This window comes from Penicillium daleae (genome assembly GCF_028827525.1).
Source record: "Penicillium daleae strain IBT 16125 chromosome Unknown utg000006l_segment0_segment0, whole genome shotgun sequence".
Taxonomy (NCBI): Eukaryota; Fungi; Ascomycota; class Eurotiomycetes; order Eurotiales; family Aspergillaceae; genus Penicillium; species Penicillium daleae.
In genome coordinates this window covers 181,437-197,272 of record NW_026623154.1, presented here as the reverse complement: position 1 = coordinate 197,272, position 15,836 = coordinate 181,437, and the positions used below count along the sequence as shown (strand labels likewise).

The 15,836-nt window shown below is 48.8% G+C and overlaps 7 protein-coding genes across 7 annotated transcripts; 6 read left to right on the top strand and 1 right to left on the bottom strand.

The window, feature by feature from the left end:
• Nucleotides 1–1,052: 1,052 nt before the first annotated feature.
• On the top strand, nucleotides 1,053–1,446 carry N7458_005905 (uncharacterized protein; the record flags this gene model as incomplete). The annotated part of the gene is made up of 2 exons (XM_056909287.1): nucleotides 1,053–1,226; nucleotides 1,288–1,446. The coding sequence occupies 2 exons, from the start codon at nucleotides 1,053–1,055 to the stop codon at nucleotides 1,444–1,446; spliced, it is 333 nt and encodes a 110-aa protein (XP_056764991.1).
• Nucleotides 1,447–1,486: 40 nt separating this feature from the next.
• Nucleotides 1,487–2,278, top strand: N7458_005904 (uncharacterized protein; the record flags this gene model as incomplete). The annotated part of the gene is made up of 2 exons (XM_056909286.1): nucleotides 1,487–1,770; nucleotides 1,891–2,278. 2 exons carry the CDS (start codon nucleotides 1,487–1,489, stop codon nucleotides 2,276–2,278), a joined length of 672 nt encoding a protein of 223 aa, XP_056764990.1.
• Nucleotides 2,279–3,280: 1,002 nt separating this feature from the next.
• N7458_005903 (TauD/TfdA dioxygenase family protein) lies at nucleotides 3,281–4,587 on the top strand (the record flags this gene model as incomplete). The annotated part of the gene is made up of 4 exons (XM_056909285.1): nucleotides 3,281–3,412; nucleotides 3,473–4,205; nucleotides 4,259–4,392; nucleotides 4,453–4,587. The coding sequence occupies 4 exons, from the start codon at nucleotides 3,281–3,283 to the stop codon at nucleotides 4,585–4,587; spliced, it is 1,134 nt and encodes a 377-aa protein (XP_056764989.1).
• A 753-nt stretch (nucleotides 4,588–5,340) lies between these two features.
• N7458_005902 (UbiX family flavin prenyltransferase) lies at nucleotides 5,341–5,973 on the top strand (the record flags this gene model as incomplete). Its single annotated transcript, XM_056909284.1, has 1 exon — nucleotides 5,341–5,973. One exon carries the CDS (start codon nucleotides 5,341–5,343, stop codon nucleotides 5,971–5,973), a length of 633 nt encoding a protein of 210 aa, XP_056764988.1.
• A 2,098-nt stretch (nucleotides 5,974–8,071) lies between these two features.
• N7458_005901 (putative extracellular lipase) lies at nucleotides 8,072–9,772 on the top strand (the record flags this gene model as incomplete). The annotated part of the gene is made up of 1 exon (XM_056909283.1): nucleotides 8,072–9,772. The coding sequence occupies one exon, from the start codon at nucleotides 8,072–8,074 to the stop codon at nucleotides 9,770–9,772; it is 1,701 nt and encodes a 566-aa protein (XP_056764987.1).
• A 155-nt stretch (nucleotides 9,773–9,927) lies between these two features.
• Nucleotides 9,928–12,250, bottom strand: N7458_005900 (putative alpha-amylase; the record flags this gene model as incomplete). The annotated part of the gene is made up of 9 exons (XM_056909282.1): nucleotides 9,928–10,623; nucleotides 10,676–10,916; nucleotides 10,968–11,114; nucleotides 11,161–11,323; nucleotides 11,384–11,612; nucleotides 11,665–11,773; nucleotides 11,826–11,941; nucleotides 11,995–12,033; nucleotides 12,095–12,250. 9 exons carry the CDS (start codon nucleotides 12,248–12,250, stop codon nucleotides 9,928–9,930), a joined length of 1,896 nt encoding a protein of 631 aa, XP_056764986.1.
• Nucleotides 12,251–13,605: 1,355 nt separating this feature from the next.
• On the top strand, nucleotides 13,606–15,759 carry N7458_005899 (uncharacterized protein; the record flags this gene model as incomplete). The annotated part of the gene is made up of 6 exons (XM_056909281.1): nucleotides 13,606–13,834; nucleotides 13,886–14,169; nucleotides 14,224–14,320; nucleotides 14,381–14,600; nucleotides 14,659–15,019; nucleotides 15,076–15,759. The coding sequence occupies 6 exons, from the start codon at nucleotides 13,606–13,608 to the stop codon at nucleotides 15,757–15,759; spliced, it is 1,875 nt and encodes a 624-aa protein (XP_056764985.1).
• Between the last annotated feature and the right edge of the window lie 77 nt (nucleotides 15,760–15,836).

Sequence of the window (15,836 nt, the reverse complement as noted above, 5' to 3'; positions counted from 1 at the left end):
CAAAATCAGGGGATGACAGTCGAACGAGGGGGTGGGCAATGGGACTTAACCGGAATGCGGTTAGAGTCGTCTATTCTGTCTTGCATTCTGGACGTTTGACCATTTGCGCTCGGAGGATTTTGAGAACAAAGAAGCAAATGCAATGGCGTCGAGTTGAAACCACTTGGCGTTGATCGACAGCGACTTGGTGGGGCCACGCCACCCCCGGCTCCCGCAGGTTGACAGCTGTCGGGAGCCACGTAGGCTCCGCGGAACGAGAACTTTGATAGAAAATAGGTACTGCTAAATGGGGGCTTCAACGAGAGCTAGACCGCAGTATTTTGGGGTGCGACCTTGCCTCGTTCTTACATTGGTAGTTTAGATGTTCCGATCGACAACCAAGAGGTCCTTGATGCGGCTTGAAGTTGCCTGGGTTCCCAACGACCTGGTTGGTGCCACTAACGGCGCCGCTAGGGCAGTCGGGCTAGATGCTAGAAATGAAAAAAGCTAGCCCAGTCTAAGCTGCCACTATCACACGCTTCCTCGAGCTGGCTCAAATTTTGGATCAGGATCTGAGGTGTCATGCATATGACAGGTCGTCTGTTACATCTAGCCCTGATCGTGCTGTTTCATAAGCAGAAAGGTCCCACAATCTCTCGACTTCCAGGGTAATCTATTCTTGTACATAATAGTGCATGAATATGTCCTTGATGTCAAAGATCTTCCCCCCAAGCGCATAGGTATCTATCGAGTCTAACTTGGCGGGTCACCTTGGAGGCTTCAAGATTTGATAGATCCAAATCTGAGGAGAACAGAGCATCTATGGTTATATGGCCCCAGTTTTATTTGATTAATCCCAAATTAGCGCCACATATGCATTGCTAGAAAGGAAAGTGACGTTTGACCTAAATTTTAGGCTCAGCCAGGTGGAGTCAATATGACAGGTGCACGGCAACGGTGCCAAACGATCGTCGGCTTCCGTTACTATTCAACCGCGTACTTATAACTCCGGCAGGCTGACAATTTTTGCGTGATGCTTAGAGTAGAGCGCTGGGAATACCAGAAAGTGCACGATGTCTCCGGAATACTCAGCTGCCTACCTGGCAGAGGACCGCAGGCAGCCAGCGATGATCGGAATTGATGTAGTCACGGCGCTTTCGTTCATAATTGTCATGATTCGCCTTTATGCTCGCAGAGTTTTGATTCGTGAGCTTGGTTGGGATGATCTTTTTATTTCGCTTGCGCAGGTAATGCCTCTTTCGCAATTACTTTGAGATCATTTGCTGATCTCATTGACCTTGAAAAAAGCTGACTAACTGGGCTACTATGGGACTTTGTATGATGATACTTCGGTACGGCTCCGGTCGACATCTTGCAGCCCTCGTCAGTACCCCTGAGACGCTTGCGAACATTTACAAGTGGTTTGTTACAACCCAGATGGTCTACATGTTCAACCTGTGGCTTTGAAGTGTCTCGGAATTTAACGTTCTATGCCCGACTCAACCCGATGCCGCAATTCATCTTATACCTTAGATTGTCTTTTGCCTCCATCACGGCAGTTTACATTTCTCAAACCCTCATCATTGCTCTCCGGTGCATCCCTCTGGCTGCTTTGTGGGGTGCTGTGGAAGGAAAATGTATGGGCTCCAAGATTGTCTTCATTTCGACGGGTGCTCTTACGATTGCCTGCGACTCGTTGATTTTTCTATTACCAGTGAAGATCGTTATGTCTTTGCAGGCAAAGCTGGCTAGGAAATTTGCATTATTGGGGATTTTATGTTTTGGCGTTTTGTGAGTTTCATGGTGATTGTTATTCATCTCCTGTAACATTTGCTGACCTGCTGGTATCAGCGCTGTTGTGTGAGTTTTCTATTCACACTGAAGAGAAACTGTCTAACCCTCCCCAAAAAGCACATCAATTCTGCGAATGATATCCATGATTGTCTCTGTCGAGCATGAGGACGATGCAACTTGGTATTTTTCACCCGTCATTGCTTGGACCGGTGCTGAGATCAGTGCCGCTATAATCGCCCTTTCCCTCCCTGCCCTTCGAGCTGTATTTGGATTCTTGAAGGAACATCGCTTGAAAAGAGACCAAAGTTACTCTAATGGCCCGGGGAGTATTGGTCTTAATTCAGTCTCTCGAAAGAAACCACGAATCTTTCATGGATCCACCCCTTACGAAAATACAACCGAGATTGATTGCGCAAGAAGCCCCAGTCAGGAGGGTCTCTGGGACCGGGAAAGCGATCAGAAGATTCGAGTCACGGATACTGTAGATGTGAAAGTTCGTGGGTAGCTTTGTTGCCTTAGTTGACGTACGGATCAAATGAATTATGACCACATGAGATTGAACCTGAGAGTTCGGAGTCCCTCGGAGACCAATTAACTTCTGGGTATTCTCTCTCAAATCCCTGGCGAAGAAACTAGACACTCTAGAGGAGAGATGTGAACCACTTCTCCGTGACTACAATTTTCGATTGCCGAATGAGGCTGTATATTCCTGTATTTCTTCTCATTCTCTACATGGCTGAGGGTGCGAATTTCACTACGAGAGAGCATTCCGAGGTCGCCGCCAACTCATTGGCCGAGGGTTTCCGCAGATGGCGTAGTCCAAATTTCAAGCCTACTTTGCATTTCTCTTAGGCAGAGAAGAAATATAATATGTAATCTACAGGTTTTGGTCAGGGACTTGAGTAATCTGAGGTAGTATGCTTTAGGTTCGGACAATTCCGTCATTCTTCCATGGGATGGCGGGGAATGCCTGGATGTATGGCATCACGCCATGCTCAATAATATTACGCTACATTCATAAATCGCACGTAAGAAGCATCCGAATTCTTATATCTCTGTAGAATCACATATTACCCCGCTTTTTGAAGATGTCCCATAAGTCCACAGCTCCGTTCAATTATCCCATTAATGTCATTTGATACCCTCCGTCAGATCCTCAGCATAGAAATTGAACTGGATATTAACTATTAATGTTGAACCGGCTTAAAAAAATGCCGTCATAATGGCACGAATTCAAAGTCACCGACGACGTGACTTGCAAATTGCCAAAGCAAAAACGTATTTTCAGGGCCCGAGCATAGCAAACCGATTGCGCAAGATCTTGCTTTGTGGTAAATCGATACGTGATTTCGTGATGGGATGATGCGAGGCTTAGAGGAGATAACTGTATAGCAACAACTATATATGTATAAGCCCGCTCGCTTTTGTTCCCTGTCGATACTGCAAGCATATCTACCCATTTTCTTTATCAAGCACAAAGTTTCCTATACAAGAATCTCCTCAACAAATGGCACCCTCTGTTGCGAACACGGTCACTGCCGAGGTCGTCGTTCCTGTAAAGGTCGACCCAAAGGCGAGCGTGAGCAAGCCCAAAGTGAGGCGAATAATTGATGAAGAAGGAGGAAAGTCCACTGCCAAGGTAAGATATCTCTCGATCATTATTTACTGCAAGAAATACTGATTGGAGATCTACTAACAGTATCAACACTATCTGCCTGTCTGGGATCATGGCGAAAAATACCCCCCTCTCGAGCCATTCACGCATATTGATCATGGCAAAGATGCCGACCCGTCCTTCAAAGATCTTCTTCCAGAAGGATCTCAGATTCAAAAACTCACCCCGACTATCGGATCCGAAGTTACAGGTGTTCAGCTGAGCAAGCTCACTGCAGCCGGAAAAGATCAGCTTGCTCTCCTCGTTGCTCAACGCAAAGTTGTAGCATTCAGAGATCAAGATTTTGCAGACTTACCTATCCAAGACGCCCTCGATTTTGGAGGCTATTTTGGGCGACACCATATCCACCCCACTAGCGGAGCTCCGGAGGGGTACCCGGAGATCCATCTTGTTCACCGGAATAAGAACGCATGGGAGTATGATGAATACCTTGCGGCAAAGAACAGCAGCGTCTCGTGGCATTCTGATGTTACTTATGAGCAGCAACCCCCTGGAACCACTTTCCTGTACCTTCTTGACGGTCCAGAGGTGGGTGGAGACACTATTTTTGTTAACCAGGTTGAGGCATATAACCGGCTCTCACCCGCGATCAAAGAGCGTCTCCATGGTCTCAAAGCTGTGCATTCTGGATTCGAGCAAGCCGAAAACAGTCTAAAGCGTGGAGGAGTTGATAGAAGAGATCCGGTGAAGAATGAGCATCCAATCGTTCGCACCCATCCCGTCACGGGTGAGAAGGCTCTTTTCGTCAACGGAGGTTGTGAGTATTTCCTTGCGGATGGCAAAACATACCTAGGCTGACAAGTACACAAGTCACTCGGAGCATTGTTGGTCTTAAAACTGAGGAAAGTGATGCTCTTCTGGGATTCTTGCTGGCTCATGTCGGTCGCGGCATTGACTATCAGGCCCGCATCCGATGGGCGCCAAAGACAGTGGTGATTTGGGATGTAAGCACCCTACCGTTTATGGAACATGATGAGGGGATTTAGAGACTAATGATTACCAAGAACCGAGTGACCGCCCACTCTGCGATTATTGACTGGACGACAGGCGAGCGTCGTCACTTGGCACGCATTACGCCACAAGCAGAGCGTCCTTTTGAAACGCCCTACGTTCCAGAAGGAGACAAGTTGAGTGCTTGATATGGACGCACTTGACCAAGAGACCGTAGTAACTTGAAGGACACCAGTCGGCGAGGATGATGGCAGTTGAAAGTGCATATAGTTTTGGACAGGCCTTTGTTTGTCGATAGTAAGAAATATACCTGCTCTTGAAACCTAGTTGAAGATCGTAACACAGCGTATCATGCCGGAGAACCTGAAGATGACTGATCGCGTGTTCCCAGCTTCATCAAATTAGCTAAAATGCCGAAGATCTGTTTGGGGGGGGACTTTCTTGAACTTGTTTAAGAAATTCGCCCAGAAATGCAGGATTACTATTTTTTCTACATCACCTACATTATTAAACCTGAAGTGACATCACTGCTTCGATCTGGGGCGAGCTGACCGACTTTTGCGTGTTTCTCGGGGCCTCGGCTTCGGAGCCTCGGATCTCGGAGGCCTCGGGGGCTTCTGCCTCCCATCGTAATCGGGCCGATGCTACTCGGATTGCCGGTTGTTCGGGATGGAGTGAGAATTTTCTTATAATTGAATGTCCACTTCGATGTCGTTGCCTTCGCCACTTGGTTCCAATATATAAGATCCACCTCTGCCGACTTTAGTGAATAGCCGCCCCAGTCAAAGCATTCTTCAGCATCTGCCAAGTCCAGGAACAGTTCAGCATCTTCGATAACAAATCTAAAGCACCCCGAGTCTTCAATGCTGTCACTACTTTCTGGCCATAACACCCCTCAGTCTGGTTGCTCCACTCCCGGGGGAAGTCAGCCTGACACAGCAATGCCATCAGTGAGCTCTGAAAACCGAGCACTCACACATCAGTCACCTACTCAACGACGCAAACGGATCGTTGTGGCCATGACTGGTGCGACAGGCGCAGTCTTGGGTATAAAGTGTCTAATTGCTTTGCGTCGCTTAAATGTGGAAACACACCTGGTGATGAGCAAATGGGCCGAAGCGACCATCAAATACGAAACCGATTACCACCCGTCTAATGTGAAGGCTCTAGCCGATCATGTTCACTCCATCAACGATATGGCAGCGCCGATTTCAAGCGGCTCTTTCAAAGCAGACGGCATGATTGTCGTTCCTTGCAGCATGAAGACGCTCGCTGCCATCCACAGTGGTTTCTGTGACGATCTCATCTCCCGCACGGCAGACGTAATGCTCAAAGAGCGGCGACGACTCGTCTTGGTCGCTCGGGAGACGCCACTAAGCGAGATTCACCTGCGGAACATGTTGGAAGTATCCCGTGCCGGCGCAATCATTTTCCCGCCGGTTCCAGCATACTACATCCGTGCGGCATCCGTGGATGAGTTGGTCGACCAAAGCGTGGGGCGAATGCTGGATCTATTTGACTTGGACACAGGGGATTTTGAGCGATGGGAAGGTTGGCAGCATGCCGAGCGTTGAGGGGTTTGTACAAGTGTAAACGGGGTTATTCTAGACACATGTCTCGCATTTATATCGGCGTTGATTTTGGCTGGCAACATAATTTCTTGAATATTTGCACGTTTATTCTCAAGCTGCAATCAAGGATGGATTTCGTCGTTCTCCATTATTTTTGCCTTCCACAGTTTCCATTATTTCTTAGCCATCGCGTTTAGATTTTTCCGACTCCTATTTCTTCGTCTGTCCAATGGCTAATATTGCGACACACGAATTTAATAGATGACCGGTGCCAAAACTCGGTCTCTAAATTAGCAAAAGAAACAAATGTTACTGTTTAAACAGTTAAAAATGCAAAGTAACGCCTGGGACGCACGCTTATAAAACATTGACTGGAGGTGTTACAGTCCAGGTACCCCGGCCAGGCGGCCCTTCAAGCTTCCGGGTAATGCATAGACCAGGACATAGCATGTAATAAATGCATATACCTAAGAAAAAGATTGATCAAAAGGGTCGTTTTTGTCAGCAGTTGTTCGACACTGTTTTGCGATAATATCAATCCGTTCTCCAACCCTAAGCTATAAGATGTCTATCCCCTGAGATTAAAGGCACAAAAGGCCCTATATTTGTAAAAGGTGTAGATGCCTGTCATGAAACATGCGAAAGATCGAACGGAGAAGCACTTGTGGCATTTTACAGGACGTCAGTACAAAAACAAAGAAGCGAAAGCAGGCGAACTAAGTCACTTAAATGTGTAGAGGCCCAATCTGGAACGGAAGGATGAACTAATCGAGGCCGCCTCCGATGCTGCATATGGCCAATACTTTTTGATCTCACTTTTATCCCATCAATCATACATACACGGATCTTTCGAACGACTGCATAAATCTCTCTTGCGTGGTCTGGAGGATTTTGAGTTTGGAAACGGCTCAGGCTCTTGGTAGAGAAGACACATCATTATCAGTGACGTAGGGTCGTATGAATCTGCGAAGACATGCAGAACCGGGGAATAGCCGAGTATTTGCTGCAGGTGACTGGCGCGAACTGCGCTTTGTAAGTCACTCAGGCGGTTATCACAAGTAATATATACCCAGAGTCTCTTCTTCCTAGATATAGAGTGCCGGGAAGTTCAAACGGCGCACTTTGTTTTTGTGCTTGTAAATTGAGTTCAATTCCAGACGGGCCTTTGTCAATCCACATACACATAGCCTTGTGATGCCCACTGGAGTGCCTTTTCTCCGAGTCTGTTAGTCTTCCAGGAACACAGGGGTGCCAACCAATAATTTCATTTTCGTCAAACAAACCTCGTCAGCTGCACAACATTTTCAGCAAAATAATCGGTCTATTCCTTCTGTTCTCGCATGGCAACATCAGATTTGTGCCGATTCCAACCGGTTGATCGCTGGGCCAACTCCACCGGGCGTCCCCAGAAAAGGCAGGGATGTTCCCCGCGCTCCCCGCGATTCGCTCATAGGTGCTGTTGTCATTGTGCATTCCGGGATCCGCACGGATTTCACATTCCCCATACGCTCCCTTAAGTCCTTTGCTTCCTTGATTCATGGTCAGCAGACGGCCACGAAACTTTTCTGAAAGTGTGCGACCGCAGCCTCGTAACGTGCGCACGGCCAAGCCCGAAATAAGCCGGGTGAAGGCGCAGGACATAGCAGTGCCTCTATCCAACCAGAAATCACGCAGTTGGTTTTTGGAGGGGGGATTTGTGAAGGGCTAACTTCTTGATGAAGAAGCTTACTCGTTTACTTAGATGCTAGTGAGTGTCGCTTGGGGCACCGCATGACCATGGAGCCGGCGGATATTCCTCTTTCAGACAGGAATACTTCTTGACCGAATCTTCTCTACCCCGCGGCGGGGTCTCGAAAAGCATGAAAGATAGAGGCGATTGCTCAACGTTAACCGTCAACCGAGGAACCACATGTTGATTATTCTTCGTCAAGCTTGACAATGCTTCCATCCTGGAGGTGGGTGGTGATGTGGGGATGAGGTTTAAAGGGATCCCTTGGCCGCTCCAAGAATGAATGACGATGAGCGAAATCGAGGCAACAAGGAATTTAATTGGTCCTGTGCCAGAGTTTTGCCACTATATTGCAGTTGAAACAGTGTCAAGATGCTTTACTTGCTTCACATTGCCCTCTTGGCCACCGTGCCTGTGGTGTTCGCTGCTCCAGCCAACTTGAAGCGAGCTGGCGCACCAACAGTGACCATCTCACAGCCTCAAGCCACAGTTATTGGCTCATCCGGATCGAACAGCATTGATAGTTTCAATGGAATTCCATTTGCACAGGCACCGACGGCTTCACTTCGTCTGAAACCTCCCCAAGCAATCCAGACGTCACTAGGGACAGTCCAAGCTACCGGGTCCGCCAAATCATGCCCCCAGTTTTATTTCACGACCGACACTAGCGATTTTCCGATCTCTGTGATTGGGGAGCTGGCCAATATCCCACTGTTTCAAACCGCCACCGATGCTGGCGAAGACTGCTTGACTGTCAGTATCCGGCGTCCAACTGGAACCGAAGCTGGTGCAAACCTACCTGTCTTGGTTTGGATCTTCGGTGGTGGCTTTGAACTTGGATCAACAAGCATGTATGATGGGACTGGCTTAGTTTCTGCATCTATGAACTTGGGTATGCCAATTGTATTCGTTGCTATCAACTATCGTGTGGGTGGCTTTGGCTTTATGCCAGGCTCGGAGATCCTCAAAGACGGTTCCGCGAACCTGGGTCTCCTAGACCAACGCCTCGCCTTGGAATGGATCGCAGATAACATCAAAGCATTTGGCGGTGATCCGACTAAAGTGACTATCTGGGGCGAATCCGCTGGATCGATATCCGTCTTTGATCAGATGGCTCTTTATGACGGTGACAACACTTACAACGGCGCACCGCTCTTCCGAGCTGGAATAATGAACTCGGGAAGCATTGTACCTGCCGATCCCGTAGATGGAGTCAAAGGTCAAGCTGTCTATGACAAGGTCGTGGAGTCTGCTGGCTGTTCCAGTGCATCGGATACTTTGGAGTGCTTGCGTGGACTGGACTATACGACATTCCTGGATGCGGCTAACTCTGTGCCTGGGATTCTGTCTTATAATTCCGTTGCGCTCTCCTATCTACCTCGTCCGGATGGCACAGTGCTCACAGACTCACCTGAGGTTCTGGTTACTAACGGCAAGTACGCCTCGGTCCCTTTCATCATTGGTGACCAGGAAGACGAAGGGACGATCTTTGCATTGTTCCAGGCAAACATCAGCACGACAAACCAAATTGTTGACTATCTACAGAATCTCTTCTTCTTTGATGCTTCACGCGAGCAGCTGGAAGAATTGGTCGCAACTTACCCTGATACCACAACCGATGGCTCCCCCTTCCGGACTAGTGTTTTTAATAACTGGTATCCCCAGTACAAACGCATTGCTGCGATACTGGGCGATCTCACTTTTACCATTACCCGGCGAGCTTTCTTGACGCTCGCCGCCAAGGTGAAGCCTGATGTCCCTTTCTGGTCATATCTCTCATCGTACGACTACGGAACGCCCATCCTAGGCACCTTCCACGGGTCGGATATTCTGCAAGTGTTCTATGGAATTTTGCCCAACTATGCCTCCCAATCAATCCATTCATACTACCTGTCCTTTGTCTATGACCTGGATCCCAACTCCAAGGCATCAAGCTACATGGACTGGCCCCAGTGGAGCGCCAATCAAACCCTGATGAATTTCTTCAATGACCATGGAGCTTTGCTAGAAGATAACTTCCGTCAAGACACCTTTGATTTTATCTCGGAAAACGTCGGTTCGTTCCACATCTAAGCGCCCCAGCTGGCCATGGGTTGGAAAAGTGGTTGCACTCTTTACCGTTTATAATATTTTTACGATGTCTACATTGAAATGAAGAAATGATATGACGCATACGATCACTGAAGCCAAACAGGTGATTCATTGTTGGCTTATAACTGCTATATCAACTATCTCCAAGTTGCTGTGACAGTTGCTGTTGAGCCTGCACAGCCGGTTGGCACCGTATATGAGCGATTTGGATCACTTTCCCAAGTAATCGTGCTAGACCCGCTCGTCTCCTCGATAAACTTGTATTCAAATGACGTCCCCACGGGAATCGTCACCACAACATACCATAGAGGGTTGGACGAGGTATATTGATTGGCGGATAAGGCAATAGCGTTAGAGGTATCCCAGTCACCGAGCTCACTGATCGAGCCCGAGATGTAGATGTTCTGACCGTATGAAGTGATTACAATCTCTTTGAACAGAACAGGCAACGCAGTAGCCTGTGTACAACTTGTGGAGGAGGATGTGGTAGTTTTGAGTGTCGTTGATGTTGTCGCGGCGGTCGAAGTTGCCGACGAGGTTGTAGTTGTTGAGCAGGCAGAACTACAGATAGAGCAAGCCGAGGAGGCCAGTATGTAGACTCGAGGGAGTCCGGAAGTCATCGGTACGGCGATGTTACCGCTAGAATCAACAGTAACAGCAGTGCAGGTATACATCTCCATCAGTTTGGTGCCGGACGAATAACCGCTTCCGCTGAGAGTCAAGGTATACGAGCTTCCCGATGAGCCAAGGTTCGAAAGGACCGTGATAACCTGCGAGCCACTCGAACCTTTCTTCATAGCGATGGTATTGCTATCAGTGTAGAAAGCGTCGTTCTACATGTCCGAATTAGTCCTTGCTTGCCATAAATGGGTCGCCGAAGCATACCTTGGAAGTTATGTAAGAAGTGTCCATGGAAACGGCGAGACTGCGAATCTTGTTTGTGGAGGTTATCCATTCATAGAGCTCAGCCGTCGTGTCGTATCCAGAAAGCCAGGTTGCCTCACGGTTAGCAGGGTCACTGCCGCCACTATAGTGTTGCTCCTGACCAGCATAGACAATGGGAATACCGTCAGAGAAGAAGATGTAGGAGAGTACATTCTTCGCTTGAGAATAATCGCTCGTGTAGCTAAGATTTCATGTCAGTGGCGCATCAATATACAAGACTAGGAGAACGTACGAAGCAAAACGTGGGTTGTCATGATTCTCGATAAAGTTTCCAAGTAAGGTCGGGTCGGAGCAGTCAGATGCAACAGAGTTGATCATGTTGTAAAGATCGCTGATGCTGCCACTTGTTGACTCGAAAGCGTAGAGAAGTTGATAATAACTGGTAGGGGTCAGCAATGGTACTATCAATACAACGAGGAACGTACACGGGATAGTTTAGAACACCATCTAGGTAGCTCTGGTAGGGACATGTATATGCTGGATCACCATCGAAAACCTCTCCCACACAGTAGACACCTGCAGCGCTGTTGTAGCCAGGCCAGAATGACTTCTGGACGTGCTTGACTGTATCAATTCGTAGCCCATCAACTTTGTAAGGGTATGTTAGCAGTTTCATTAATTCCAAAGAATCTCAGGAAGGATACTTACTGGAATAATTGGAAACAAGGTCGGTCACCCAGTTGTACCAGATAGTCTGAACTGAAGAAAGAGTCGTGTCCAGATCAGGAAGGGAGACGGTAGTATCTCCGAGCCAGCAGTCCTCCACGTTTGTCTGATTTGAGTAATCACTAATCTCACAATACGAATGGAAGTAAGAAGAAGAATCGAAGGGGTTGAAAACACTGTAGTCAACAGTGTTACCAGCTCCATCATATCCCTGTGGTCTAAGTCAGTGAGCAAATCTTGATATTCCAGTAAAGAACGCATACCATGTGGTTTGCAACCACGTCTACCATGAGATACATGCCTCGACTGTGTAGGGCTTCCGAGAGGGCCAGAAGATCGGCAGCAGTGCCATAGTTTGTGTTGACGTTGTATCTGGGTGGCTTGGTCAGTTTTATGCTCGCGCCGAGCTGGCAGAGCTACTAACATCTCTTGTTGCCAGTAGCCGTGATATGCTTCGCCATCTCCAGTATCTTGAGAGAGCTGTTCTGTTACGGGGGTGATCCAAATGGCGGTGAATCCCATGCCTTGGATGTAATCCAACTTGAACAAGTATCAGCAGGGTATGGACATTGCTAGGCGGAATAACAACATACGTGATTGATGATTCCCTGCCAGCTACCACCGCAGTAAATCTAGTTTATCGATTTAGCAAAATCCAAGCTATACCGTAGAACACGCGTGAAAGATCCCTACCCGATCGCTGACGTTGCATGTCGCCGTGGTCGAATTGTCTGTACGGCCAAAACGATCAGTTAGAAGAAAGTAGATCGATTGACTGCGCCATTCTGCGGCCGTCAGACCGGCGACAGCCTTCCAAAGGAATGCTGCTGCCAATGCAAGTCCCTTCATAGTGACCGTTTTCAAATTTCATGAACTGTGCAATGATCTCGGCAGTTGCTTGCATATGTGAAATTTATCAATGCAAAGGTAGCCCAACATCTGGGGTTTATAGATGGGTTCCCCACATCGTTAGCAAGCCCTGCGGCTCCCTGGACTCGTTCTTGCAGACACCAATCTCCGTGCTGGGGACCTCCCGCATGCTCGGGCCAAATGGCCAATGAATTAGATTCATGGAAGGACACCCGACCCCACGGGGATTTGTTTCAAGTTTCTGAGAACGATTATTCGCCGAAGTTAACCCAAGTAGTCCAACTCTGTCGCTCGGTGACGAAGCGCCGTTCATAAGCGTCCAATCCCATCACTGTGTCCCATTCCAGAAGAACTTTCTGGTTCGAATGCCCGATGTTGGTGCGAAGGTCCACGCTAACAAGCAGCGCCAGGCTGGAATCGGTAGATCCTCCGGGGCCATTGTGGGGAGAGTGGATCGGAAATTCTTCACGGCTCCACAGTTTCACACGCAGGATTCGGCTCTTGAACCTAGAAGACGTAAGTCATGGAAGTCGTGGAAGCTTCACATGCCGATCGTATTCTCTGCCAAAACGCCTCGCCTCTAGGCGAAGCCGACCGGGCTAGGGACGGGGGAACCCGCAATACAGATTGGTGGTAATATCAATAAACGGTCCTAGAGAAGCGCAAGTGTCAGGACAGGGGACGGGGATTCTGCGGGGTCCAACGGAGTTGTAGAAAGCCTGCCGAAGTTTTGGTGGGCTAAGAATTAGTGTTGATAGTGTTAACTCCAGGCACCGATATTGCCTCAGTAAACTCAGTGTACTCCGCAGACATGGCAAAGATGTAACTGCAGCTGGTGATCTTGAGTATGATCATCATTACGTTTATGGTTATCAAAGTATGAAGTTTTGCACTGAGATCTTGACAGTTACTGAAGGTAGTAGGGATAGTCTTTACTTTATCTGTGGGTTATGTCGATCACAATGATGACAAAGGAGAGTGGAGTGCAAATGAACAGACTATTGATGGACGCGTGCGGAGTACTTCGTCTATCACATCACATCACCCCGCAGCGTGTCGCGGCACATACAATCAACAACCGAGCTGCGCCGGCGAACAATGCAAAAAGCAAATAGAATGAAATAAGCAAGCCACGAGTAACAAGTAGCGCAATCAATCTCTGCATCCTGTCGATCGCCGCGTCGCTGCTTTTCTCCACCCCCTGTTGTCCATGGCGCTCCTTGTAATCTGCTTCACAGTCCAACCGAAGCGAGATTCGCCGTGGTCTTTCGGTGTATAAAAGACGGCATCTGCACTCATGAAAAAGATACAAAAACCAGCAAATTCTTTCCCTCATGGCTCCTCGATTCTGGACTGCGCTGTATGCGCTAAGCTTCGGCCACGCGGCTGTCGCAGCACCGCAGCTTGCAGCTCGTGCAACTGGCAACCTTGACACATGGCTGACATCGGAGACTACAGTTGCACGACAGGGTATCCTCGATAACATTGGATCGAGTGGTGCCTATGCTGCCAGTGCAAGCCCGGGCATTATCATTGCTAGTCCCAGCACCAGCAGTCCTGATTGTAAGTGACCTTGACATTTGAAACACCATATATATATACTAACTGTGAAAGATTATTATACTTGGACACGCGACTCCGCCTTGACGATGAAGGTGTTGATTGATCTCTTCAAGAACGGCGACACCTCACTGCTCTCAGTGATCGAAGAGTACATCAGCGCTCAGGCGTATATCCAGACTGTCTCCAACCCATCGGGTTCTCTCTCCTCTGGTGGCCTGGGTGAGCCCAAGTTCAACGTTGATGAGAGCGCCTTCACCGGGGCCTGGGGTCGCCCACAGCGTGATGGACCTGCCCTCCGGGCTACTGCCTTGATTGCGTTTGGCCAATGGTTGATCGTACGTTATATGATGTCCTAAAATATCACACAAAACTGACATAAGATTGTTCAGAGTAACGGCTACACTACCCAGGCGACCAACATTGTCTGGCCCATCGTGCGCAACGATCTCTCCTATGTCGCACAGAACTGGAATAGCTCGGGATACGGTAAGTCTCTTCTTCGGGAAGCCCAGTGAAGGTATCCTATGCGCTAATCATTACGGATAGATCTCTGGGAAGAAGTCAGCGGCGAATCATTCTTCACCATTGCAGCGCAGCACCGTGCTCTGGTTGAAGGTAGCACTTTTGCTAGTCAAGTCGGCTCGTCTTGCTCTTACTGCGACTCACAGGCCCCGCAGATCCTTTGCTTCCTACAGTCCTTCTGGACCGGATCTTACACCCTGGCCAACTTCGGTAGCAGCCGCACTGGCAAAGATGCCAACACTCTGTTGGGTAGTATTCACACCTTTGATCCAGAGGCTGGCTGTGATGACACCACTTTTCAGCCTTGCTCCGCTCGAGCACTGGCTAATCACAAGGTGGTCACTGACTCTTTCCCCCTCCATCTATACCCTTAACAGTGGCATCGCTGAAGGCACTGCCGTGGCAGTCGGCCGTTACCCCGAGGACTCTTACTACAATGGCAACCCTTGGTACCTGTGCACGATGGCTGCTGCCGAGGTGCTGTATGATGCTTTATACCAGTGGAACCGGATTGGTTCTTTGACTATCAACTCTGTGTCTCTGTCCTTCTTCCAGGACATGGACAGCTCTGCAGCTACTGGAACTTATTCCTCATCTAGCGCAACCTACTCAACCATCGTCAGTGCGGTCAAGACTTATGCCGATGGATATATGAGCATTGTGGTAAGCATATGAGAATTCACCCTCTATCTCTAGTTGATGTGTTAATACCTGTATAGGAGAAGTATGCCATGACAAACGGGTCCATGTCTGAGCAATTCTCCAAGTCTGACGGCTCCCAACTATCCGCGCGTGACTTGACCTGGTCCTACGCCGCTCTGCTGTCTGCAAACAACCGACGCAATTCCGTCGTCCCAGCTGCCTGGGGTGAGAACTCAGCAAGCAGTGTACCAGCAACATGCGTCGCCACATCTGCCACGGGCACCTACAGCACTGCCACCTCCACCTCATGGCCCGCAACCCTGACCAGCGTGTCTGGATCGACGACCACTACTAGCGCAACAACCACTGCGACTGGAACTACCACCTCCAAGACTACGACTACTTCCACTTCGACTACATCTTCCACTACCTCCTGTACCACCCCGACTTCCGTGGCCGTTACATTCGATCTTATCGCAACGACCACCTATGGCGAAAACATCAAGATCGCAGGTTCCATCAGCCAATTGGGTGACTGGGATACCGACAATGCAGTCGCATTAAGTGCAGCAGACTATACATCCAGTGATAACCTCTGGTTTGTGGACATTGACCTACCTGCTGGTACTAGCTTCGAGTACAAGTATATTCGGGTCGAGAGCGATGGAAGCATCGAATGGGAAAGCGACCCGAATCGCTCGTACACTGTTCCTGCAGCCTGCGCCACTACTGCTGTTACGGAGAGTGACACCTGGCGGTAAACATGGTGCATGGGAATGACAGGAGAATGGAAGGTGTTGGATTCGATGTGGAATAGTGATAACAGTAGTCGGTGTTG